Source organism: Astyanax mexicanus, chromosome 20, assembly GCF_023375975.1.
Source record: "Astyanax mexicanus isolate ESR-SI-001 chromosome 20, AstMex3_surface, whole genome shotgun sequence".
NCBI classification, from domain to species: domain Eukaryota; kingdom Metazoa; phylum Chordata; class Actinopteri; order Characiformes; family Acestrorhamphidae; genus Astyanax; species Astyanax mexicanus.
The window spans coordinates 21,618,137-21,645,244 of record NC_064427.1 but is presented as its reverse complement, the minus strand read 5'-3'; the positions used below and the strand labels follow the sequence as shown (position 1 = coordinate 21,645,244).

The window sequence follows — 27,108 nt, the reverse complement described above, 5'->3', positions numbered from 1 at the left end:
GCCTCATCTGCTGATTCGCTACATAAAGTAGGTACAGATCCTTCCCTCAGACGAAGTCTGCTGGCTAATCCTGCTGTGTACTGTCTGAGGTTCTCAACCAGCAGAACGAACAGCGTTTCTTCAACTGATCTAGTGGGTGGGGCTCTGGATGGGGTTAACAGGTGAGGGGTGGAGTCAGGGTGGTTCTGTGCAGGTTTCCTTATTGTGATGTCACCATAAGGGAGGAGCCAAATGGCTCAAAGACGCAAATTATTTCTGTGATAACCACCCACAGTGGACAGTGCAGTGAGGGCTAACAAGGGTGACCCGCGGCGTCTGGCTGATAAAAAGCACATTCACATTTATTAAGGGAGACTTTGTCTACATTTCCCACAGGTCAGTACAGAATTATTTAGCTTTCATGGGAAATGCCAAAAGTCATGGGACACGATACTTACTAGTTCTTGTTTAATGATGCACAGCATTTGGTGTAGCTGTGTAGCATATCACTTTGGAGCATTTCTATTGGTTAATTCATCCTTAAATAGAGACACAATATAGTAAATTATTGTCAGAATGAAAGCGCAGCGAAAGTTCTACTAAAGACTCCAATGCTACGTCACCTAATTACCTATCCAATCAGCTGTTCCCTCTGCCTTTAAATAAGATCACTCATTCAGTACCTTTGCTGCCTTTCAGACGCTGATGGTCGTTCTTACTGACGTTGTCCGCAGTTCTCTCGCTTATGTCCCGTTCTCGCTTCTAGTGTGTCCGACCGGCGTCTCGTGTTGGCCTCCTGTTGCTAACCTCCTACTGCTGGCCGCTTTGTCGTCGGACGCCTCCCGCTCCTACTGACGGCTGCTGCTCCCCACGTCCGGTCGGCTGTGCACGGACGACGCAATCTGCTTGCCACGCGCCGCGCCGTTGGCTGGCGGCCCGCTACTCTACCCCCTCCTGCTCTGTCCCGCCGCCGCCCCAGCCCACTGTCGGCGATAAGCCCCAGCTGTCCCGGTCCTTCAGGCGGTCGCTGTCTCGGCGTGGAGTTCGGACTCTGGTTTGGTCGCTGTCGAAGGGCGCTGTGGATCTGCTTCCGGGTTGCCTCTTCCTGTAACGCAGGGTTCTGTCGTATTGTGCAACCCGTCGTGTTGTGCTTCTCGACGCCAGTGCCCATGCGCGGGGCCTTTGTTTGTTTTCTTATTTCGTGGTTTTCTGTTACGTTGTGGTCTCCCCTCCTTACTCTTAACTGTCCTCCGATATTTTGTTTCGGCTTTATTGTATTCCTGCTGAAGCATGTTTGAATATGGGGCTTTTTCTAGCGTTTTTACTTTATTTGTGTGCTAGAGTAGCACGGTTCGAGAGGGTGGCAAGTTGTAACTGAGCACCGGTTCACCCGGCCCCTCTGCCTTCGCTCCGCCTCCCCTGGCCTCTGCTGCGGCTGGCGCGGACCTGCCCGTATCTTTCTCCTTCTGGCGCGCTCTCCCTGGAACTTTGACTTTTGCTGAGCTGACTGGCGCGCTCCTGCCTGGATCTTCTAATGTTGCTGTGCTGCCTAGCGCGCTCCTGGTTCGTTCGCCGCTACTGCGCTGCTGGTGCGCTTCTGTCGGATCTGCTGCTGCTGCTACTGCGCTTCTATCGGATCTGCTGCTGCTGCTGCTCCTGCGCTGCTGGTGCCCTTCTGCCGGTTCTGCTGCTGCTGCTGCCCTGCCTGGCGCTTCTGTCGGATCTGCCGCTGCTGCTGCTGCTACTGCCCTACCTGGCGCTTCTGCCGGATCTGCTGCTGCTGCTGCTACTGCCCTACCTGGCGTTTCTGCCGGATCTGCTGCTGCTGCTGCTACTGCCCTACCTGGCGTTTCTGCCGGATCTGCTGCTGCTGCTACTGCCCTACCTGGCGCTTCTGCCAGCTCTGCTGCTGCTGCTGCCCTACCTGGCGCTTCTGCTGGATCTGCTGCTGCGCTGCCACGTGTGTTTCTGCCTGGGTCCTCTGCTGCATGGCCTCTTCCTCCTCCTGTTTAGCTACTGCCGTGCCTGGCCCGGCTTTTGGTAGGCCGTTTGTTTCTGCTGATGCTGCTATGGTTTTCCCCGCGCTTGCGTGCTGTCATCCTTCAAGGTAAGGTTCTTCTTTTGCCTTCCTTCCGAAGCCCGTTTGCCCCCGGCGCGTGGATGGTCCTCTTCGCGGTCTTTTGACCTTATGGCTGGCCGCTCTTCTACCTCTTTTCTTTTTTCTTTTTTTTTTGTTCTGTCTTCTGTTCGCTGTTCTGTTGATTTTTCCGGACTTTTGACTACATTCTAACATTCTACCGCTCACTGCTTCATTCTTCCGCCGTCTCTTCCCCGACCTCGCCTCCCTTGCTGTCACGTACAGTTACTCATGATTGGGTTTTCACGTATTCGCTTCTTCGACATATTTTGTATCATATGCATGTTTGTGTTTCTCAGTGCTTTCAGTCTCTTGCGTTCCATGTCATTGCTCCTTGCACTTTGCTCCGTAAATTATTTGATGGCAGTTGGCAACATCTACTGCTCTGCCTAGTTTACGGTAATCATAATGGAATAGTATTAATAGTACTAATAGTGATAATGGTAGTAATATTAGTACTAATAATAGTGATAATGATGATAATGATGCCGATGTTACTCTTTATTTTGTAGCACCTTCATACATTACAATGCAGCTCATCGTGTGCTGTACATTGAATAAGCACGAAAAATAAATTTGTAATGGTTAATAATAATGCTAGTGGTGCTAGTACTAATTAGAAATAATGCTAGAATACGAACTGATGTACAATAAATTGTCCAACTGTAGTATATTATTTATAAGTATATTTATTTATATAAAACATACATAATGATAATAATAATAATAATAATGGTACTGCTGATACTCTTACGAATTATTGTACCTGTGAAATGCATTAGTTGTTAAAGCTTGGTTTAAAGGAATATGTCTTACTCTGCGTTTTAAAACTGTTTGCTGCTGACCTGCTTCCCGGCTTATCTTCTTATTACCTTTTCTTTTCTATTTAATCTTCTTATATCTTTTCTGTTCTTCTGTGTTTTGATCCGTATATAGTGTGTTTCTTTATTCTTACTGTTCTTTATTTCTTATGAATCGTGCTGTTGCTGCTGGATGTCTACATTTCCTTAGGGCTATTTAATATCTATGTATCTGTATCATTATCTGTCTCTGGGTTCGCGATTTCGCTTGGGTGCTTTTGTGTCTTCTCTGTTTGCTGTGTCGTTCGTGGCTTTTCTAGTCTCGCTTTCTTGGTTGTGGTCCGGTATTTCTCATTGTTCTCCTCGGCGCCGTTTCTTCGGCTGCGCTCGGTGCGAGCGCCGCTCTGTTTGTCGGTTTTGGGTATTTATTTCCAAGGGCGATAGTTTGCCGACTGTTGGCTATTAATTTTGACCCTCGCCCCTGGATCTGCCTCTCAGTTCTGTACGAAATGATCGGTGATGATCGCGTGCGTTTCATTACTTTTTATTTTCTCTGAAATCATTAATAAAATACGTTGTGACCGCGAAGCTTTGATCACGATCCTCATTTAAGTTGTTCTTTCTGCACTCCGATTATGTCATTGCTCAATTTAATTACCTGGGACTCAGTAATTATAAATTAATTTCATAATTGGTAACAAACTTTCTATCTACAAAATTATTGATGCCAATTAATAAGGAACGTCGTAATAGTCAGATTATCCGAGTTCGTTTTCTAATCCAGCTATATGCTTACTCCTCAAAGGCATTGCAAAAATCCTCTTCCTCAATTTAATATAGCTTGCCATTTACAGAAATAAATCTAATTTACAAGTTATATATATTCTCCCTATGTTTCAACTGCATACGGCAGCTTTTATGGATTTAAGCGCACAGGCATTTCACGAGCGCGCGCCGACAATATTTATTTGATCAGTTCAATGCCTCACGCTGTCTGATTTAAGCTCTACTCCTTCCTTCATTACTGTTTGCGCGAAACATTCTGTTGCAGATAACAGGGCCCTGTTTTACAATTAAAATGCTAAAAGTGCACTCCTATTTCTGTCTTTACATTTCTGGGGCAGCTATCTGCTTTCACGCTCTTCTAAACTTTATGCGCCTCTGTTTGGTTTCACCTAATAGCTACCCTATGGCGAAACAGTGGTCAGATTTCACCTGTCAAATGTCAATTAGGAAACGCTGACCATCTCCATCCTGCTACGCTGGTCGCTCTCTTCAGGAACGACGCAGCCACATCCTCAGCGAAGCTGACGTCACCATTTTGCTACTTGAAGAAGACGGGTAATTTCAGCACACCTGTCACACACTTAGACCAGAACTGGACCTACTGCTGAACAGCAAGCTCATTCAACACTGTCTAAGTAAGTATTATTTATAAGCAAACACTGGAGGCGGTGGAAGTACTACATACTTTAGAGTATGTTAATTTATGCATCAATCCGGCGATTTAAATGATCTATTATACATCAACATTTGCTTTTGTTTCAATGCTTCACTAACAGTATTAACCAGTATTAAAACGATCTGTGATACTCTCCCAACACTGCTGATTATCACATGTCTATACCTATAGCTTAATGCATTATGGCCCGTGGTCATTTACATCAACACATGCCAGGAGACAATCTCCTCTTTATCTTGGGCTCACAGCCCAGACGACATGACATGAGGATTATTGCATGTTACTAACAGCATGTTTTTTCAGGGGTCGAACCCCGCGCTCAGCGTTTTACAGGGCGCGCAGCCCGTTACTAACTGCAACGCATGCTTTGGGGGCGGTCCCCGCGCATGATGGGCTCGACCTAGATGCATGTTTTGGCATGGCCCTCACTAACAGCAACGCATGCTTTGATTGGGCTCGACGCCCTCGTGTATGAATGTAGGGCCCGCGGCCCGTATGTTTGAGGGCGCACCCCTCGCCTAACACCATTTTCTTCTTGCTAACGTCTCTTCCTTCTTCCCCTTCTTCACTCCTCTGTCACACAACTTCCCTTTGATCTCCTTTAGGCCCTGTATTAAGTTTTTCTACCTTCTATTATTTCTGAACTTTACTATTTAAGTCGCTTTAGACAAAAGCGTCTGCAAAATGTTATGTATTGATCGGATGGATGCAGAATTAATTAAAGAATGAAAGAAATGAATGTTTGAATGTAGGCACATGGCCTGTATGTTTGGGGGCATTCCCCGCGCATGCTCTGATGAATAGATAACTGAATGAATATGTAATGATCTAATGAATAAATGAGTGAAGGGCTCGCCGCCCGAACGCTTCGGGGGTGCACCCCGCTTGGGCTCGTAGCAAGCGTACGTATGAAATGAAGGGCTCGCCACCCGTACGCTTCGGGGGCGCACCCCGCTTGGGCTCGTAGCAAGCGAATGTATGAGTGAAGGGCTCGTGCCCGTACGCTTCGGGGGCGCACCCCGCTTAGGCTCGTAGCAAGCGTATGTATGAGTGAAGGGCATCGGCCCATACTAACAGCATGGAAAGTTGGCGCACTGCAAGCGCATCACTGGACACTACACTCACGTTAACTCTGCTTGTTACTGCACAGGTCACCCACATTTAGTTACATCAAGCATGTGCTCACTTAACACAATCCACGAGTTAAATGCTAATAAACTCACTCATGCATGGGGATATCCAAGGTATAAAAGGAAATGCTTCACTGTCCACAGTCACCGGTGCTAAAGAGCTATCGTTCAAAAGTACGGTATCGTTTATTATTATGCTGATTATTAATCAAACGTTTCATTTATTACAGGATGTAGGATAAAGTAAAGATCTACCGGTGGGTATATATATATATATATATATATATATATATAAATTCTTTCACTTTGGGGTTGACTCCGCCCCTGTCTCCAATGTACGACAGGATCTGCAGAGCCCAGATGTATCAAGTCCTGGGCCGATGACGGGGCCTACGCCAAAGACTCTACTAGAAGACTGTTTCATTATAACCTCTTCATATATGTATCTTTGTTTTGCTAAATATGTTAAAACATTAAATCGTGCAACTGACAACATTTCTTCCGGAGTCGTAATAGTAGAACTGATGATATGACAAAAAAAAAAAAAAAAGCTCTGGAAAAAAAGAGACCACTTGAAAATGATGATTTTCTTTAATTTTACTAAAATGAAAACCACAAGAGGAAGATTGATGATCACAAGCCAGTATGCAGTATGCTCATGTAATGATGAATAAATATTATGTTGAGGTATGTGCGCAAATCATTCACTCTATATTGTAGTTATTTTGAAAATACAGCAAATAATCTCAAGGATGAAAACAACAAATACGCTAAAATAATGGAAACAGCTACTAAACAATTCTAAGAATTACTAAACTGAACATTTATTAGGTTTACCTGCTAATCACAGAAAGCTCAGGCATGACTAAAGTCTATATAAACACGCTGATAGCCAATCAGAAGAGCTCATCCTCAGGTGAACTCAGACCTGAGTGATAATTTGAATTTAGGACTTGTTAACTTTGTTTATAGACTTATTTACTGTGTTAATACTGTGTTATATTTATAAACACAGTCCTGCTTTAAACTGGACTAAACCAAACAGAGAAAGTTCAGTCTGAGAGGTGGGACAACAGTTATTATAGGTTTTATTATCAGCCCTGACTGTGTGTAATATTGTAAGAATATGTCTCCACCTGCTGGACAAACTGGAAAATGAATTAAGTGTATCCTAGTATATGATACAGCTCCAGAAAAAAAATCTTAATTAACAAACCACTTTAAAATTTTATATAGTTGGGTAAAGTAACATTTTTGTTTTATTCTATAAACTACTGAATTTTTTCCCAAATTACAAATAAAATATAATTTACAGCATTTATTTACATTAAAATGAATACTGAAGCAAACCAAAATACTCTGTGAAGCATTTAGATGCTCTTATATGGGGAACTGATCAACTTATCTCGTGCAACAGAGGAAAGTCTTGCTCTTCCTTTCCTGGGGCGGTCCTTATGAGTGCCAGTTTCATCATTATCACATTTTAATGCACTGTGCGGTGATTGCACTTGAGCATACTTTCAAAGTTCTTGAAACTCTTCTTCTTTTTGGATTGACTGACCTTCATTTTATCTTAAAGTAATTTCTTTCTTTACTTAGTTAAGTAATTGTTGCTTTTCATTATATGGATTAGAACATTAATCAAATAGAGCTATTCACTGTATACCTGTAACTCTACCTTTTCACAACTTTACAACTGATGCTCTCAGTTGTAACTTTTATTAAGAGGAAAGAAATTCAAGTAATTAACTTTTGATGAGTTCAGCACAGCTGTTAACTGAAAGCCTGAATTCCAGGTGACTCTACTTCATAAAGCTGACTGAGAAAATCCAGCAGTGATGTGCATAGCTGTCATCTAAGCAAGTGGAGCTACTTTGGTTTGATTAGGAATTCCATTCCAATGAAGCAAAAACATGAGAACAGACACCATGGCTTTATTGTTCAGTTACACACGATATTAACAGAAACGCATCCATGGGACAGTCTGAAAGAAAATCGTGATCAGTGTGGACACAGAACTCCCTGTGGGAAGTGTGTAGAGCAGAATTGAAACATTGTGTGTATGTGTGTAAATGTGTGTGTGTACCTGAAAATGACTGAGAAATGAATGGGTTAAATGAGACACATCATCCTGAGAGCTTTATGCCACATTTTTACACTGATGTATAAAAACATCATCAAACTGGAGAAAGAAAAGAAATTGGTGACAGTCCAAATCCAGGTATCTACAGGACAGTTTGGTCTACAAGACAAGTGATCTTCAGGACTGGTGGGTCTACAGGACAGTCGATCTGGTTGGTTTACACTGTAAAACACTTTTTGGACGGTTCTGATTTTATTCAGATCAATTTCAGGAAGTTGAGTCAGGCTACCATCACCCATTAGACAATAGAAGAAGAAAAAGAAGATATGTTGTGCCGAAAATCGTCTTTTCTTGCTGATGTGCAGGAGAGTCACGCAGCAGTATGGGTACAACAGATTACAGTGCTGGTGATTTTGTATCTACTGTAACTGTAGATTAACCCTTATTTATAAACTTTAATAAAAGTAATGTAAGGGGAATCTGTTACACTCATTCTACTTCATGACAAACCTGCACTCAGAGGATAGAGACTCATTCTGGTAGGGAGCAAAATTCAGCACCTGGCTGGGAGGCCAACTTACTGACACATGACCTTCTATAAACCAATCAGTGTTGTGTATAGGGAGACTCCACCTACATAGATGATGATGTCAGGATGTAGTAAAGTTGTTCAGTTACTCACTCACAAAACTGCACCGTGAAACCGAAACTAAACGGATTAAATGTGAGATATACGATATAACACAGGCATGAACGCAGCTCTCAGGATTACGGCCTAAACACCCAAACTAGAACCTGAAATATGTGAACAAACTGTTACAATAATACAATAATAATTGTTATATGATGCATCCCGCTACATAAACTCCACACAGCAACAGCGGGACGGACCGTGTATTTTTCCTCTGTGTGAAAAATCTGCTTTTATTATCTAATGTGCTAGATAACATCCATGCAGTGCTCAGAAATTACTCATAAAAACATAAATATCTGCTTCTTTTATGGCTCCTTTTATGACTAGCGTTGTCTGAATTCGAGGTTGCAACCCCAATGGCTATGACTTCAATAAATAAACAATATATTCATACAGTGACACAGCTTCTGATTCAGAGACAATACACAGGAATTATGCCGAAATCATCCGTGATCAAAGCACACACACAGGAGGGTGACACATTTAACATTAGTGTAAATATATTTATATATATATAAATACACGCCTATGTTACAAATTGAACTGGGCACTTTGAGAATCAGACGAATAGAAAAGGAATAAGGCGATACTCAGCTTTTTAGACGTTTAGACTGTTTGTAAAACTGGATTGCGTATATATTTTATTTGTAGCATATTGACGTATTTGTATTGGATGTGAGCTTGATATTTAGAGCTGCTTTAGAGGAAATATAAGCGTCAGTACTGTACATAATCTCCACAGCGGTGGTCTGCAGACCTGTTAGTAAAGGTTTACCTTCCTGCAGAGTTCAGGTTTATCCTAAATACACCATCAACAGAAAAAAAAACAAATAAAAACAATAAATTAAATAAAAATAAAAATCTATTCTGTATCCATATCGATTTTTTGATGTTTAGACAAAAAAAACTTAAACTCATTGTTATGGCTAGAGGTGCGATTAGAATTAAATATGTACAGATATATATCTCAGTCTGGACCGTCTATAGGACAAAAGGGTCTACAGAACAGTTGGGATCACATGATAGGTGAGTTTAAAAGACCGGTGGGTCTACAGGACCAGTGAATTACAGGAGAGATAGGTCTACAGGACAAGTGATTGACAGGGCAGGTGGGTCTACAGGACAGGGGAGTCTAAAAAACAGGTGGTCTACAGGACAGAAGGGTCTACAGGATGGGTAGGTCTACAGAACTGATTATCACTAGGACTTGTGCAGATAATAGAAGAGGTTAAGTACAAAAATAATAGAAGTTAAAAAATAAAGCATCTATAGATAGGGCCTTAAGGAGGTCAGAGGGAAATAATGGGATAGAGGAGTAGAGAAGAGGAAGAAGGAGATGAGGTTAGAATTAGTTAGTTTGTTAGAGGTGTTAGGAGAGTAAGTGCTCTTTGAAGAGCTCTGTCTTCAGGAGTTTCTTAAAGATAGCGAGAGATTCTCCTGATCTGGTAGTGGAAGGTAGTTTGTTCCACCATTGGGGAACTCTGTATGAGAACAGTCTGGATTGCTTTGTGTGAATGTTTGTTTGGCAAAGCGAGGCGACGTTCATTGGAGGAGCGCAGCAGCCGGGAGGTAGCGTAAGCCTTCAGGAGTGAGTGCAGGTAGGAAGGAGCCTGTACTGTCATCACCTTGTAGGCGATTGTAAGCGCTTTGAATTTGATGCGAGCAGCAACCGGTAGCCAGTGGAGCTCAATGAGCAGCGGAGTGACATGTGCCCGTTTTGGTTGGTTGAAGACCAAACGTGCTGCTGCATTCTGAATCATCTGTAGTGGTTTTACTACACAGGCCGGGAGGCCAGTTAGTACGGCATTGCAGTAGTCGAGGCGTGAGATTACCACAGCTTGTACCAGGAGTTGGGTGGCCTGTTGCGTCAGAAACGGTCGAATTTTTCCGATGTTGTAAAGCGCAAAGCGGCAGGATCGAGCAACTGAGACCACATGGTGCGTGAAGAGAAGCTGGTCATCAACCATGACACCCAGGTTCCTAGCAACCTTTGTCGGTGAGAGAGAGAGAGAGTCGATGGTTATGGCAAAGTTGTGTTGAATAGAAGGTTTTGCTGGTATGACCAGAAGTTCAGTCTTTGAGAGGTTTAGTTGGAGGTGATGTTCCTTCATTCATGCGGATATGTCTGAGAGACACTGTGATATTCGTGCAGAGATTGAGTGATCATCTGGTGAGAACGACAGGTGTAGCTGAGTGTCGTCAGCAAAGCAGTGGTCTAGAGGACTAAACAATCTACATGACATATGGTTGAACAGAACAGGTAGGTCTACAAGGCAGATCAGTCTACAGGACAGGTGATCTAAATGAGAGGTGATCTGCATCCAGAACTAATGATCTACAGGGCTAAAGGTCTACAGGACTGGATTAGACTGAGGATCTGCACTGGTAATATACAGGATTTATATGTCTACAAGGCAGGTCAGTTTACTGGACATGTGGTGTACATGTGAGGTGATCTACATCCAGAACTGTTGATCTTCAGAACTAAAGGTCTAGAGGAGAGGTAGGTCTACAAGACTGAAGGTCTACAGGAAACGTAGGTCTACAAGACTGGATTAGACTGAGGATCTGAAGTGAACTCTACAGGAAGGCCGGTCTCGACCGCTAGGCGTTTTTTTGCAGTGGGTAACAGGAGGATATGGACCACAGAAGGACAGTGATTTGGCTATTTTATCCTAAACAGTACACAGAGACGTACGCAAGCTGTCTGATACAAGTCAGAGATCAAAGCTGATTATTGGAGATAATGGTGATGTCTGATCATCCCGAATCGGTCCGAGTTGGGTCTGCTGTGTCTCCCGGGCAGGTAATAATGAGAGTCCATGCTGAAGATGATGCAGGTGTTAGAAAAGCGAGACTTTCTTCTTCAGTTCGTTTCTTTTCCACAGCGACAGACGATCAAACTCTGAGATCGGCATTCCGAATAGAGTCTCGAAATCTTCAGGAGAGAGATGCCTCTGTGTTATAAACAGAAAACATCATTATATTAGTGGACAGATAAGACAAACTAAATAATAATCTGGCTATTTTTGCTTTTTTTTTGCCAACACAGTGGATAAGCGGTTGGCATGTTTCCCCCCACGGCTGGGGTCTTGGGTTCAAGTCTTTATCTGGGTGCACTTTCATGTTCTCCTTTTGTTTCTGTGGGTTTAATCCCACAGTCCAACAACATGGATATCAGGCGAATTAGACACTGTAAAGTGTCCTGATGTGTGTAAGTAAGTATGTGTGTATGATATGGATTGGCACTCAGTTCTGGGTCAACTCCAGGAGGACGGGGGTTTCCGGTTGAGGGTATGCTGTGCGCAATTGGCTGCCACTTCACACTGGTGTGTGTGGATGAGTATTATTGTTTGTGTGTAAAACGTGGGTGTCTAAAGAAAAACATATACGTGTAGTATATATATATATATAAGTATATATATATATATATATATATATATATATAAGTGTATATACTTGTATATTTTAGTGTAACTTCCTTATTTCTGAATAAGAAATAATTAATATAATTATTTCAGCCAAACACTGAAAGTTCATTTTTGACCATGTTCTTTTCTCTAAATAAACCCACTATTCAAGCTTTACAATGGTGCTTTACTGTACAATCATCTTTGATTATACAACATGATTATTGTATTAAAAGTGGTCTAGAATGTTAAACTCCTTTAAAATAGAGCATGCTATGTTTGATGTTTATGGTGTTATTAATAACAACATTTATATCATTTAAATTTATATCTCTCAGCCACTGAGCTGTAACAAAAAGTTAATATTACCTCCAGTCTGGTCCTGTCCACTCCGGGAGGAAGCTTACAGCGCCCTCTGTGGTTCACGATCAGCATTTCATAAGGATAAATCTAAAAACAAAAGCAGCATGCGTACACAATTTATTTGCTATTTTAAACAACTACTGAATTTACTGCAGTTTCTACCACTTTTGACTTTTATAAGTATATATCCCCTTTAGAGATGAGGTAAAGAATCATATCAGCACCATTTACATGAAAAGTCTTTCAAAAGTCTTCAAAGTATTTTTTTTGTATATCAGATAATATAATTTTTAATGATCAGAGATTCTATAAATTTAGAATGTTGAATCAGGGTAAATACCTACTGGAATTCGCAAAGAGAAATCTGGTAAATGTAGGTTTCCCATCTGGAGAAGAGGAGTTTACCAATACAGATAAATCAGAAAAAGCCTAAAATAACTTAGATTTTGCTCTAAACTGGTGGAATGTGTGTTTATGTGATCAATGCTGATGCATGTTGATGGTAAGTGTCCAAATCCATTGTCTTTTAGGGGTACTTAGTAAATAAAATAATTATTCATAAAATAATAGTACAGTAATAAAGACACAGTAGGGATCCATTACAGTCACAGTGATTGGTGATTACAGCAGGGGCATCAGCAGCAAAGCTAGCAGGTAATATATGTTAGATTAGTTGTTAGTTTAGTTTTCTAAATGCTAAGCTAGTTTCAAGCTAAGCACAGGTCTAACCAAAGCAGCATCTCATCAGTATTATCTTACCACAAATAATGTTTTACATTGTATTATTGTTTATGATTGATAAGTTAGATTTAATCAGACAACTTCAGACACTCACATTACATCATGCCTTACTCACTACGGCATTCCATAAATAAAAGCATTATGGGATGGGGGTGAGGATGAGGCAGGAGTGTAAAGGGCGAGAAGAAACAGGCAAACTTTGGAGGTGATAAACCCAACACACACCACACATACCAAACTCATTCAAAAATATGCAAAAACACAACACACCAAGCATACCCAAACACACACAAAAAAAACATATCCAAACACACAAAAAACAAACATATACAAACACAGGCAAACACCCAGAACTCAACCAAACACTAAAAACAACAAAAACATCCAAACACACTCAGAAATATCCAAACACACTAAACACCAAACACACCAAACATACCAAAACACACAAAACAACAAACATATCCAAACACAGCCAAACACCCACAACACAACCAAACATATTTAAAAACATCCAACTCACACCAAACCTAACCAGAAATACCCAGACACACAAAACACCAAACCTATTCAAACACAGCCAAACACTTTAAACCTTAAAAATACCCAAACAAACACACAAAACGCCAAACATACCCAATGCACACCAAAAATGGCCACCAAACACATCCAACCATACCCAAAACATACAAACATACTTCACACATCCAAACACTCCCAACACACCCAGCACACCTGACACATCCAATCACGGACAGCCTCACCTTCTGCTCCAGAATGCTGGGCAGTGAATTCCCCCGGTCCATTCGGCCTCGCTGAGGTTCTCCGTTCTACCAGCAGCCCAGAACGGAGCCCAACACCCAGGAGAGCAGCATGAGCACACACACACAATATCACACACACACAATAACACACACACACACGGTCAGGCTTCAGCGTTAAAGCCTTCATGGTGAGGAAGGATCTCGCAGAGCACAATAATGAAACTGCTCAGCCTCATTATCACATCGGTACACTTTGCAAGAAGAGCATGACGAGGAGAGAGAAACTACTGTACTGTCCTATAGACTAGTGTTCTGTACTGTATTGTAGTGTATTGTGCTGTATTATACTCTAATATGCTTGGCTGTAGTGTATAGTAGTGCACTGACATACAGTGTGCTGTACTGCATTGTGCTCTATAGGGTACATTGTGTGACTTGTACTCATAGTGCACTGTATAGTACTGTTGTGCACTGTATTTATTGTACTATAGGGTAGTATACTGTCCTATTGTGCACTGTATTGTAGTTTAATGTGCTGCATTGTTCTACTGTGTACTGTAATATAGGGTAGTGTCCTGTATACTATACTGCACTGTTACATACTGTCCTATAGTGTAGTGTATTGTATTGTAGTAAACTGTACTGTACTGTTGTATACTGTATTGTACTGTGCTGAAATGCAGTGTACTATAATGCAGTGTACTGTACTATTGTGCATTCTATAGAACTTGTGTAATGTTATAAAATGTTGTGTAGTGTACTGCTGAGTACTATTGTGTTGTACTCATTACTATAGTGTAATGTACTTGACTGTAGTATACTCTAATGCACTGATACACAATATGACAATATGAAATATTTTGAAATCATGGTAAAATACATCATGATAAGGTTTGTACTAAACTTTTTTCGTTATATATGAACACAGTAGCTTTTAACATGATGCTAAGGGAGGTATTGTATTTACGTCATATATATATATATATATATTATATTGTATTGTAATTTATATAATAAGTAATATTTTGTCTCCTGTGCATGATGTCCGAATGTCACCCTCTAATTGCAAGGATTCAATACTGAATGAGAGTTAAGCAGAATGAATAAAGGGGGCGTGGCTAACCCCGGGGCAGGGCAAGTCAAATGTACATTAGTAGCAAGGCAGAGATAAATAAATAAAAAAAAGCATGGAAACATGATTTGTTTTTTGAATATTAGCAAACTAATGCTAACAGACAGCAGTCATGCGGAATTTAATACAGAAATATGCTTACCTGCAGGCCTGGAGAACACACACACACAAACAAACACAATATAAACAGAGTGATTAATGAACAGTGGGGTCAGAGAGTGTATTTAATGTACTGGCGGATTTAAAGAAGGGCTGGGGGACTGCCCCAGTGCTAGTGACTCCATGGCCTAAAATGCCCTCTAGGATACGTCTTCTTATAGAAATTGAAGATGATAATGTGGGAAGCAGTGCTGAATATGGTCCTCCTACAGGTGTAAAAACATTATAAAATGCTCTATAGATGCCCTCATAATAGGATAAACTATATTTGACGGCACCATATACAGTACATTCTTAAACTTTCATCTATTCCATTAATTAAAGTAGCAAAAAAGTAGCAAAAGTTTGCACGCACCTTCTCATTCTGTGGGCCCTATTTTAGTGATCTATAGGTGAGCTGTGTGCCATGCACCATGCAGCCTGATTTAGGGTGTGTCTGTGTGTCTTTGCTATCGTAACGACAGGAAAAGAGCAACTTGTGCAACTAGAAATATGCAAAAGACGTACTAATTCTACTAATTAATCATGGGTGTGTTTTGGGCAAAATTAAAAAATTAAACGGTCAGCGTGTCACTTGCTGATCATTCCCTTCAAAAGTCAGGTGCGCTCTAACTTTGGTGGATTGCTATTTTAACAGTGCAGCTACCTGGATGTGTGCAACGCTTCTCAACAGAGAAAACTGAGCTGCTCGTTCACACTGTGAAGGAGCTCCAGCAGCTCATTTACGGCAAAAGCAATGTTATTTTATTTAATATTCTGTTTATTGTTGATGTAAAAGTTGGGTTTATGCTGCTGTGTGTATGTATGTAATAAGTGGGGGTGTACAGGTAGCGTGCCTTTGTTACCAAGATAGCAATGAGCGTCTGACTGTTGACTGTTGTCAGGGTTCTAATCAGCAGAGCGTTAATATAGACTTCATTATTAAATTTACAATGTAAAAAAAATCATGAACAGAGAGAAATCACATTAAATGGGAAGAGGTGTGTCCAAACGTTATAGCTTCATAAGTGTTTCTGATAAAATGGCCAGCTGGTATAGGTATAAGATTGTAAATAACTGCAGAATGATCAGATCTGCTGTATGTTGTGTCGGCTGTACCTGTTCTGGGTTTGTCGCCGTCTGTGGAGGTGAAGTCAGCTGACTGCAGCTACAGACAGGAAAGAAGAGAAGAGCCTTGTTAAAGAGCCTCATTAGTAACTGTGAGACAGTACTATAGTGTTAACAGTGATAATCTGTGATGATGAGAGGGTGGTGAAGCTGTGGTACCCGGGTGAGTCCTGAGCGACTGCAGGGAGGTAACGAGGCAGATTTAGATGCTCCACTGGAACCTGCAGACAGAAAGAACTACATTACCAATAATCCTCATGCCTGCCCAGGTGATCCAGTTGCTTTTCTGTGAAATGGACTTTATTCAGGTCAATTACATGAAGTTTATAGAGTCAGACTATCATCAATCATTAAACAATAGAAGAAGAAAAAGAAGAGGTGTTGTGCTGAAATTCGTCTCAATCCCTTGGTGATGTGCAGGAGCGTCACGCTTCAGCAGTATGGGTACAACAGATTACGGTGCTGGTGATTCTGTATCTACTGTAACTGTAGATTAACTCTTATTTATAAACACTAATGAAAGAAATCTGAGGGGAATCTGTTACACTCATTCTGCTTAAGGACAAACCTGCATTCGAAGGATTGAGACACATTTTGGCAGGTAGGCAGAATTCAGCACCTGACAGGAAAGGCTACTCCCCGAACTGACAACACTCTACAAACCAATCAGTGTGAAGTATAAGGAAACTCCGCCCACATATGTGTTGATGACAACAACAAGAATAACACAGCTGTAACTCACTATTTTAACCACGAGGGGTCCTCAGAGAGCTGTTATGTGCTGGTAGAGGACATACAGTGCTTCTTATCAGTGCAGTGAGGAACACACACACATACACACACACACACACACTGCCAGAAAACAACAACACCATTAGGCCATCACTCACCTAAGTGCATGTGTGTCCTGTCGGGTAGGGAGCGAGTTTTCCTCCGGATGTGAACAGATTTCTCTATTTCCTCCTTTAGGATCAGTTTACCCAAGTTCGACTGGATCTGAGAGACAAACCGTACAAACACAGCATACTGAATATATGGAATATATACTAAATACACTTAATATACTGATTATACTGAATACACTTAATATACTGAATATACTGAGTACAGCTCTGGAAAAATCTTAAACCACTTAAAAATGATGAGGTTCTTTGATTTTACCAAATTAAAAAACTCTGGAATATAATCATGAGAAAGACAAAAGATTACAAGCTGTAAGGCTATTCCATGGGGTACCCTAATTGTCTTTGCACACCTCTGCTCCTCACCTCGGGCATTGTGTTGAAAGTAATCAAATCAAATCATGAAGACTGGCCAAAATGGCAGTTGACACCTCTTGCTTGAAGATGGGGCCAAAGGGCAACTGACCATCTTGCTTGAGGATGTCTACTGAGTTGAAGAACTTTTTAAATGCTGGATCTGAAATGTATCTTGTTAATATAAAATGTGAATGTCTTCATGTTTGGTATCATTTTAATGGTCTTAATAGTGGTTTTAATAGTGTGAGAAGTACAATGGTCTCAGTGAAGAAATGTTAAAGATAACCTTAATAGAACATCTCTGAACTTTGGGAGAAATGTCTCCATTCTGAAGAGACACTCCCCTTCCTGCTCCTGATGGGTTTAGGATTGCCCCGTGATGATCAAAGGCCATGATGAACAAATGGTGGTGATAGTCAGTAAATAGTGCCAAATTCTAATTCCCATGTGAATATGAAGTGTATTGTTCTGGTTGGATATTTAAGGAAAGCACAAAGACCTACTCTCTGAGTTTGTCTGGTAGTATGAGACCTCCCATGCTCTGCATGTAGCCAACATTTGTCTGTAACCAGGAGACATATCTACTCTGTATGCAACCACTATTTTAAATATATTACACAATATTCTATTTCAACTATACTATGCAATATTCTTAACTGCTATCTTGTTTGACTTGGTCTTGTGGATTGTTTAAGAATATTGTTTCATTTGTCAATTTAGGTCACAATAAACTGTTAACTGTTAATCTGTAGCAATTGTTTGTTGAATCTTTTTTTAGTAGGCCTTAGGGCCTAATTGGTCTGTGTTTTGAGTTTCTTTAAGTTTCTAGACTTCCATAGTTATATAGTGAGTTTTCACTGGGCGCTTTGTCACACACTTAACTACTGAGGGAAACAGATAAGATTGAGTGTTATGTTCTGTAACCGCTAGCGTAGACTATGTTCTGGACCGCTGAACATCTCAACCCAGCGCTGGGCTGTTTTCACATGTTATGTAGTATTTTGAGTGTTGTGTACTTTTAATGCCTATATCTTCCATCACTAAACTATTTAACCAGACCTGGTTTTGCTTAGACAGATTCTAATTCTTAGTAAGTGTGCTACTGATAATTGTTAACTATTTATTTTCACCTAGTTGGTATTTATAAAATGGAGTCAGATTAGTTTATTTTAGTATCTCACCTAAGTCTCATCTAAAGTACCGGATAGACGGAATACGCATTAGGAGGACAAGGCATAGGCCTGTTGACTCCTCCCCTACAAAGCCATCAAACCAAGCTGAACTGCTTGAATTTTGCACCAGGAGTAAAGGCATAAAGGTATCAAAAAGTAGTGTGTAAGACTGGTGGAGGAGAACATGCCAAGATGCATAAAAACTGTGATTAAAAAACAGGGTTATTCCACCAAATATTGATTTCTGAACTCTTAAAACTTTATGAATATGAACTTGTTTTCTTTGCATTATTTGAGGTCTAAAAGCCTCTTTCATTTCACTCAAATATATACCTATAAATAGCAAAATCAGAAGAACTGATTCAGAAACTAAAGTGGCTTGTTTTTCCAGAGCTGTATACTGAATAATGATAGTACTGAATTTATTAAAAACACAGTGTTTCTTATATTTACTTTAACTTGTATTTGCAGACAGTCTTACATGTTCCAATCTAAGTATTTTTTCTGATTATACAGTAGGAGTGGTGATCCGTCTGTTTAATGTTTGGTTGTTTTTGTCTGTTGTCTACTGTTGTCTGTTGTACTGTTGTGTTGTCCTTAAATTGCCCCTTAGGGTTAAATAAAGTGAATTCAACTCAATTCAATTTAACTTAATTCAATTCAACTCAGTTCAGCTCAGCTAAGCTCAGCTATGCTCAACTTAATTCAGTTCAAATGAACTCTGTTCAATTTAATCCAATTTGATTCGATTCAATTCCACGCAATTTAAATGAATTCCAATAAATTCAGTTCAGTTTAATTCAGTTATTTTATAATAGATGACCCACTGTATTAGGAACTGCAGCTAAATTAAAGAATTTACTGTTTTGCTATTCACAGCAATGATACAGGTATAGTGAAGACAGGTAGGCATATATAACAACACCAGAAAATGGATTATGCAGAAAAAAAAATGATATTTAAAAAAAAAAAATAATAATAATAATACTTGTTCTATTCTACTGGTTATATGTTTTATTTCATACAGACATTCTTCAGCTTAGTGTTGTTAAATAAAAAACAGAACATGAAAATATTAACAGCATGTATTAGAATAGTTAAACCACCGTTATTTATCTGCTGTCTGACAACATGCTATCTATTCCCAGAGGAAACAGACCAGGTCTGATCAGAGCAGAACATTAAGATACTCCTCACCCACACACACACACACACACACCCATTCTCTCTCACACACACACACAGAGCAAAACATCCAGACAAATAACAAATCGTGTTCATCATCCTGATGCTTGAGGAAGAACACACTGTCCTCAGATTAAAGCCTGTCGCACAGTGATGGTACTGGACAGTGTGTGTGTGTGTGTGTGTGTATGTGTAAGTGTGTGTGTGCGTATCCTCTTACCTTATTTAGCTCCTGTTCCTGCAGTCTCTTGGCGTCTTCAGTCAGGTCCTCAAACTCATCATCCTCCACAGCCCTGCCCTCCTCCTCCGCCTTCCTCCTCCATTCAATCTCTACACACACACACACACACACACACACACACACACACACACACACACACACAGTAGGAGTGTAACAAAATATCGATATTAAGTTTCATGATATTTTGTTATTTTGTTTTAAAGCCCTGTATAATTTATTAATTATTACTTTAGATGTAAAGATTGGTGTCAGAAGGGAATTGACAGCTTTATAAAAAATCTGATTTAAACAAATGGAATATATCTTGCTTATATATTGCAAAATATTGAATCTTAACACCTGTATCATGATATGTAAGGTATCTGCTCATACATATGTTCTTGCCCACCATATACCTACCATTTATTTGTACCACAACAGATCACAAAAAAGTGATGTGAGAATTCTAGCTCGTGCAAAAGTGGTGCAACTATTTAAGTGCTGGTACAATTATCTGTGATGCCACAGCCATCTGTAATCTGTTAAAAAAAACCCGGGAGAGTATATTTGTCCTCTCTTGTCAGTCTCTGGGTAGGTAGGATGGTCTTCCCTCCACCTTATTACTCAGTGTGGGTGATGCTGTCCAGCAGAACTAGCTGTTAATGTTCTCCTGCAAGCGTGTTGAGCTTCAGTGCTGGTGTATTAGCATCACTTTAAGAAGATGTGGTAGAGCTTCCTCAGGTTTCTCAGAGGAAGATCATGCTAGCCTTCATCCTCCCACCACTGGTATCATCGCATGACCATGGGACAACACCACACAGCCTATCAGAGTAAAGTGGGCAGTGCTTGTGCTATAGACACACCCACACGGAAACATCTGGGCTTACCCACGCTAGCCAGAGAAGGTGGGCAGGGCCAGTATTCGGTCTCGATCTTCGATGGCTGGGTGGGGTCAGGGGGTTGGGCAGCTGGGAATTTGGAGGATATGATGATGACCTCCTCTTTGTGTTTATTATGGGATGGTGCAGGTGCCTCCTGGGGAGCTGAAAGGAGATAAATGATGAACGGATCAGCAGAACATCTCAACTCCACGTTATCTGCGGTGTCTCAGAGATAGTGGAGATAAGAGCTCTTACCGTGCTTATAGATGGGAGGCTTGTTGTAGATGTTGCTTCCATTATCTACAAAAAAAACAACAAGGTGAGAACACTAGACCTTTACGATGTTTATATTTCACGTTTATATTAGACAGGTAGAGGTGCACTCTCTCCTGTACTCGCTCTCGGACTCCGGCTGCTGATGGAGAAACAGCATGGCCTACTGTACTCTCTCTCTCTGACTCCGGCTGCTGATGGAGAAGCAGCATGACCTACTGTACTCTCTCTCTCTCTGACTCTGGCTGCTGATGGAGAAGCAGCATGACCTACTGTACTCTCTCTCTCTGACTCTGGCTGCTGATGTAGAAGCAGCATGACCTACTGTACTCTCTCTCTCTGACTCCGGCTGCTGATGGAGAAACAGCATGACCTACTTTTCTCTCTCTTTCTTGGACTTTGGCTGCTGATGGAGAAGCCGCATGACTTACTGTACTCTCTTGGACTTCAGCTGCTAATGGAGAAACAGGATAACCTACTGTACTTTCTCGGACTTCTGTTGCTGGTGGAGAAGCAGCATAACCTACTGTACTCTCTCTCTCTTGGACTCTGGCTGCTGATGGAGAAACAGCATAACATACTGTATTCTCTCTCTCTGACTCCGGCTGCTGATGGAGAAGCAGCATGACCTACTGTACTCTCTCTCTCTGACTCTGGCTGCTGATGGAGAAGCAGCATGACCTACTGTACTCTCTCTCTCTCTGACTCCGGCTTCTGATGGAGAAGCAGCATGACCTACTGTACTCTCTCTCTCTGACTCTGGCTGCTGATGTAGAAGCAGCATGACCTACTGTACTCTCTCTCTCTGACTCCGGCTGCTGATGGAGAAACAGCATGACCTACTTTTCTCTCTCTTTCTTGGACTTTGGCTGCTGATGGAGAAGCCGCATGACTTACTGTACTCTCTTGGACTTCAGCTGCTAATGGAGAAACAGGATAACCTACTGTACTTTCTCGGACTTCTGTTGCTGGTGGAGAAGCAGGATAATCTACTGCACTCTCTCTCTCAGACTTCGGCTGCTGATGGAGAAACAGCATGATCTACTGAAGTCTCGCTCAGACTCCAGCTGCTGATGGAGAACTAGCATAATACTCTGCATGTTGGTCTAACCTGGCCTGTGGAAGTGCTGCAGGGGTCCTTTGGTGGCGCTGATTTTGCGGAGCTGAACTGTAGAGCCCATGGTGGATCCGCCGGGTGAACCCTGTTCAGACCACACCTTCTGCTCTCTGGAGGCAAAAATCTGATCAACAGAAGAGATAAAGGATGAGCACATCTACTAAACATGCGCAAACCACATAACATTATGCATTAAAGCATTACTGTAATCACCATTGTAATCACATTTGCAGAATATTCCACAGGTCTAATTCATTTGATGATGTGATTTCTGACATGCATTACTCAATAACAAATAAAGTCTATAAGAGATTAGATACTTGTATCTTAAGTTCTTCGAGGACATTAAAAGTAAGTTGTTTTGTACAAGGGCACTTATTGGTGGAGTGCAATGCTGCCCATTAATAGTTTCCATATGCAAGGAGAGTACATTAATATATTTTATATTTAGTATATTTTAAAAAACATGCACTGCTAGGCCAAAAAAAGGTCATGACCTGGATTTAACTAAGTTAATACATATGAGCATCCCATTGAATAATAATTACTGTATGGGTGATTATTAAGTTTTATCTGAAACATGTTAATTAACCCTAACTAATGGAGGGAGTAGCTTCTTATTTTTAATCAGCCATGTGGAAAGACTCATACTGTGGTCGTGGAAAAGATGTTCATCTATTTCAGAAGGGTCAAATTATTGGATCATGCATCAATAATGCAGAGAAAACATCTTTTACCTTAGATTTTAGTTAAAACTACTACTATCAGACACATGTGAAGTCAGTCACCGCCTTTTTTAAAACTGCTACTAAGAAGCAGTAGCACAGATGCCGTGTGCTAATCCACATCACCATTCAGAGTGATGAGGGGAAACCTGAGTGCCATCTATTGTACCCACCCAGAGAGAGCAAGGCCAATTGTGCTCTCTCAGGGCTCTGGCTGCTGGTGGCAAGCTGCATGAACAGGATTCGAACCGGCGATCTCCTGATCAGCTTAACCCACTGCACGGAGCCCTGTCCAACGCATTATTTAACCAAGGAAGGACAGTGAGGGAACATCTCAACTCAAAAGAGATATGTTTAATAGTGAAAGTAAGAGCTTTCCCACACGCAAAATGCAGTAAAGGGAGCGAAAGGGATTAGGACTAAGCAGCTGTGTAGCCTTAGAAAAAGCACTTATCAGTTTCCTATAGAGCTTAAAGATTCGACTCTATGAACTGGATTAATGGAAGAAGGTCCGGTGCTCTATTCCTCCAACAGGACGATGCTTGTCCTCACACTGTTGCTTGCGTCTCAAGAGCTTCTTGCCTTAAAGACACTGCAGATACTATAGCATGTCTCAGGCAATGGTTACTCAGCAGGGCTCAGGAGGGCTGTATCATTATGTGGATTTATGGGTCAGTGTGAGATTGTTCCAGCTGGCAGCCAAGGGTAAAAAGCTCTTTTGAAGTGAGAACTGTGGACTGAGCTGTAGTCGATATTAAAACCTGGGCGATCAGGAGAACTATGGGGGCGTATTTATATCAAACTCCTCAAAATACTGTATGTTTTAAACCAAAATATAATGAATAAAAATCAGAAAATTAGTGCTTTCCTGAACTTTGATTTGAAGGTCTAGTTTTTACGTCTGTTTTTAAACATGCAGGATTTGGGTTGATTCCTGTTACTGATCTGCAATTATTAAGTGGAGTAGAGAATGAACAGGCAGCTTCTCCAAGTGTCCTGTAGAACTTTCCAAACCCCTTAAAGTTTTCAGAATGTAAATAACCTATTTTACTGCAGAGACAGGGGTTTGAGGATCATCTACACTTATAGCCCATATATGGGTCAAGGCCTGTTAAAGGGGTTAAAGTGAAAATAAATCAAATTGTTAATAAATCTAAATTCTTATTTTTCCATTTTTTAAGGGTCTCTTAGTGAAATGAGATGTAAGTTTGAAGAACTCACCTCAGGGGACGGAGGGGGTGAGATGGAGTGAGGAGACATGGACCTCTGTGAAAAAGAGAGAGAGAAAGATGGATGTAAACCACAGTCGGATAATCTGATAATGGCTATGGATTTATACACAGCTTGGACTCAGACCTCTCTGCTGCGGGAAAGGCCGGTTCGGTCCAGAGCGGAGATGTTGAAGTGAGGTTCGTACACCATCAGGTCAGGACGCTCCACCTCCAGAATGGCTTTATCTCTAGGAATAGCTGCCAAATCTTTATAACCAATCACCTGATTATCCATCCTGGCCTGTAAGACAGAGAAAAACATCATCATAATTGAACCAGTAAAAGCATTTTAACATTGACCGTCCAAACTATAAGTCTGCAGTTATGGAGATATGAGACATCCCATTCCTAATCTATAGGGTTTAATATGATTTCAGCCCACCCTATACATCTATAACAGCTTTATCTCTTCTGAGAAGGCTTTCCACAAGGTTTAGGAATGTGTTTATGGGAATTTTGACCACTGATTCTTCTAGAAGATAATTTGTGAGGTCAGACACTGATGTTGGACAAGAAGACAAGAAGACCATCTTAAAGGTGTTCTACCAGGATGAGGTCAGAACTCTCAATCAAGTTCTTCCACATCAAATTTGCTCATTCATGTCATTGTGGAGTTTGCTTTGTGCACTGGTCCTAGTGCAGTCATGTTGGAACAGTAAGGGACCGTCCCAAAATTGTCTAAAATCTTTTGCTGAAGCATTAGGAGTTCCTTTCTTTTAACTAAGGGGCCGAGCCCAACTCTTGAAAAACAACCGAACACCATAATCCCCCCTCTACCAAACTTTTCCCTCAACACAATGCAGTCATGCAAGTACTATTGAAAACTACTGAAACAGAAGAAAACCTACCACAATAGAAGTAGCTGGAGATCCGGGAGCGCTGGGACCCCGTGAGGACGGAGCCGTCCCTGCCTACCATAGAGCAAAGAGAAAGATCAATGGACATTATTATTAGATCTGAGTCTTTCTAAATGACTAAATGAAGACCTGTAAGACCAAAGAATTTATAAATGGTTAAAATGTGTTTATTAACACATAAACACCTTTATAATCATTCATATTCAGTTCATTAGTTGATTGGCAGCTCGACATGCTCTCCTCCAGTCTTTCAGTGTGTCAAATCACACAAAAGCAGTGTGTAAGACTGGCGGAGGAGAGCACACCAAGATGCATGAAAGCTGTGATCCAAAATCAGGGTTATTCCACCAAATAATTATTTCTGAACTCCTAAACTCACTTATACTTATATTTTTCGGAGCTGTATATATGACATGACAATTACTGTCAGATTAATTCATTTTCAATTTTGAATTATGAATATAATCATTAGTGACAAAATACCTTTACATTAAATTTCCTGATATGAGAAACTGATATAAGACTCTTTCTACATGATGATAATGATGATCATCTCCAATTTATTGCAATTGCAGTTAATCTTAATGACCAGAATTACCAACAATAGAAAAACAAAACACTGTAAAGAAGAAAAATGAACCTTCTGCATGACCGCTGTCCTCTATAATACCCTCTCTGCTGCTGGAGGCCGTACAGCTCTGTGATAAAACACAAACACTCACTGAGTTACAAAATAAAACACATTTTTAAATAATTACATTACATTATCCTTAATTTAATTATTATATTCCAAACCATTCAAGCGAAGCAGAGCACAGCAAGCGTTATCAGCGATATCAGAGTGTATCAATAACACAAGGACACACCCCCAGAGATAATCCCCTTAATTACTCCCCCCCACCAGTGTACAACAACCCCCCCCCGGCTCCATCTCTTCCTTTTTCAACTCAGCACACACTTATAATACAGTCTGGCCTGAGGTGCAACCCTAAAAAAATAACCCGTAATTAGCAGAAAAACTCATTAACACAAATTTATATTTGATAATTAATTTTTTTGGCAAATGTATTCATACCCCTTGAACTTTTTTCCCATTTTGTTACCAATAACCACAAACCTAAATCTATTTTATTGAGATTTTAAGTGCAAGACCAATTTTCGGCCTGCAAATATTTCCGGTTGCCAAATATTTTAGTTGGCAAATATTTCGCTACCAAAGGCTTTTCTGCCAAATATTTTCAGTTGTCAAATATTTTCAGCTTGCAACTATTTCTGGTTGCCAAATATTTTAGTTGGCAAATATTTTTGCTCCCAAAGGTTTTTTACTGCCAAATATTTTCAGTTGCCAAATATTTTCGGCTTTCAAATATCTTCGGTTGCCAAATATTTTCGCTACCAAAGATTTTTCTGCCAAATATTTTCAGTTGCCAAAAATTTCCAGCACCAAATATTTTTTGATTTCCATTAATTTTCGGTTACCACATATTTCCTGTTGCCAAATATGTTTGGTTCCCAATAATTTTAGGTTGCCAAATATTTTCATTTGCCAAACATTTTTGCATATATTTTGGGATGCCAAATATAATTTGAATGTAATTAGTATATAGCTGGTATTTACACTTAAATACATGTAGATATGAAACAAAATGAGATAAATATAATAAAAGGGAAAATAAAATAATATAATGTAACGCAGTGACAGGGCTGATGTTGTGATTATCTGCTGGGTGAATGAGATGCAGACTCATCTTACAGCGGGACGTCCTGTCTGATCAGCAGACAGGAGCGGGGGAGGGGCGGGCCGACAGCCCGTCTACTTCACTCACATTCACCTTCACCAACCAAACACACACTCACACATACACACACACACACATTCCCACACATTCACCATAACACAACCGCAATATGAAAAAACAATCTGCATAGCTTGGCTTGCTTGTGGCACTTTAACACAAGTGAGGCTATTATTTATTATTCTAGTGTATATAGTTTATACAATTCAATAAACTATTAGAACAAGCAAGAAATACGCTACTCTAACATAAATTCATAACTATATCAACAAAAATGTCAATATTTGACGCCTTGTATCGATAAATTATTGCAAACAAAAACTATGTGATATATCACTGTATCGATATTTCACCCCACCCCTATTGTGCTTCTGATACTGCCACACATGAG

At 40.6% G+C, this 27,108-nt stretch overlaps 1 protein-coding gene across 2 annotated transcripts in view; it reads right to left on the bottom strand.

Annotated features, from left to right (window-relative positions):
* Positions 1 to 10,953: 10,953 nt before the first annotated feature.
* dmtn (dematin actin binding protein) overlaps positions 10,954 to 27,108 on the bottom strand; it is a 31,038-nt gene continuing 14,883 nt past the window's right edge. The window contains exons 2-16 of one of the 2 annotated variants that reach the window (XM_007254936.4): positions 25,562 to 25,619; positions 24,913 to 24,975; positions 24,150 to 24,305; positions 24,015 to 24,059; positions 22,063 to 22,192; positions 20,934 to 20,978; positions 20,685 to 20,840; positions 19,798 to 19,907; positions 16,852 to 16,957; positions 16,121 to 16,182; positions 15,953 to 16,001; positions 14,838 to 14,845; positions 13,564 to 13,629; positions 12,065 to 12,145; positions 10,954 to 11,242 (exon numbers count right to left, since the gene is read on the bottom strand). In XM_007254936.4, the coding sequence (XP_007254998.3) occupies positions 11,129 to 11,242; positions 12,065 to 12,145; positions 13,564 to 13,629; positions 14,838 to 14,845; positions 15,953 to 16,001; positions 16,121 to 16,182; positions 16,852 to 16,957; positions 19,798 to 19,907; positions 20,685 to 20,840; positions 20,934 to 20,978; positions 22,063 to 22,192; positions 24,015 to 24,059; positions 24,150 to 24,305; positions 24,913 to 24,975; positions 25,562 to 25,570 (1,200 nt within the window). In that variant the 5' untranslated portion in view covers positions 25,571 to 25,619 and the 3' untranslated portion in view covers positions 10,954 to 11,128. Of the gene's footprint in view, positions 11,243 to 12,064; positions 12,146 to 13,563; positions 13,630 to 14,837; positions 14,846 to 14,966; positions 16,002 to 16,120; positions 16,183 to 16,851; positions 16,958 to 19,797; positions 19,908 to 20,684; positions 20,841 to 20,933; positions 20,979 to 22,062; positions 22,193 to 24,014; positions 24,060 to 24,149; positions 24,306 to 24,912; positions 24,976 to 25,561; positions 25,620 to 27,108 lie in introns of those variants that run through there. The other variant, XM_007254937.4, reaches the window with a different exon arrangement.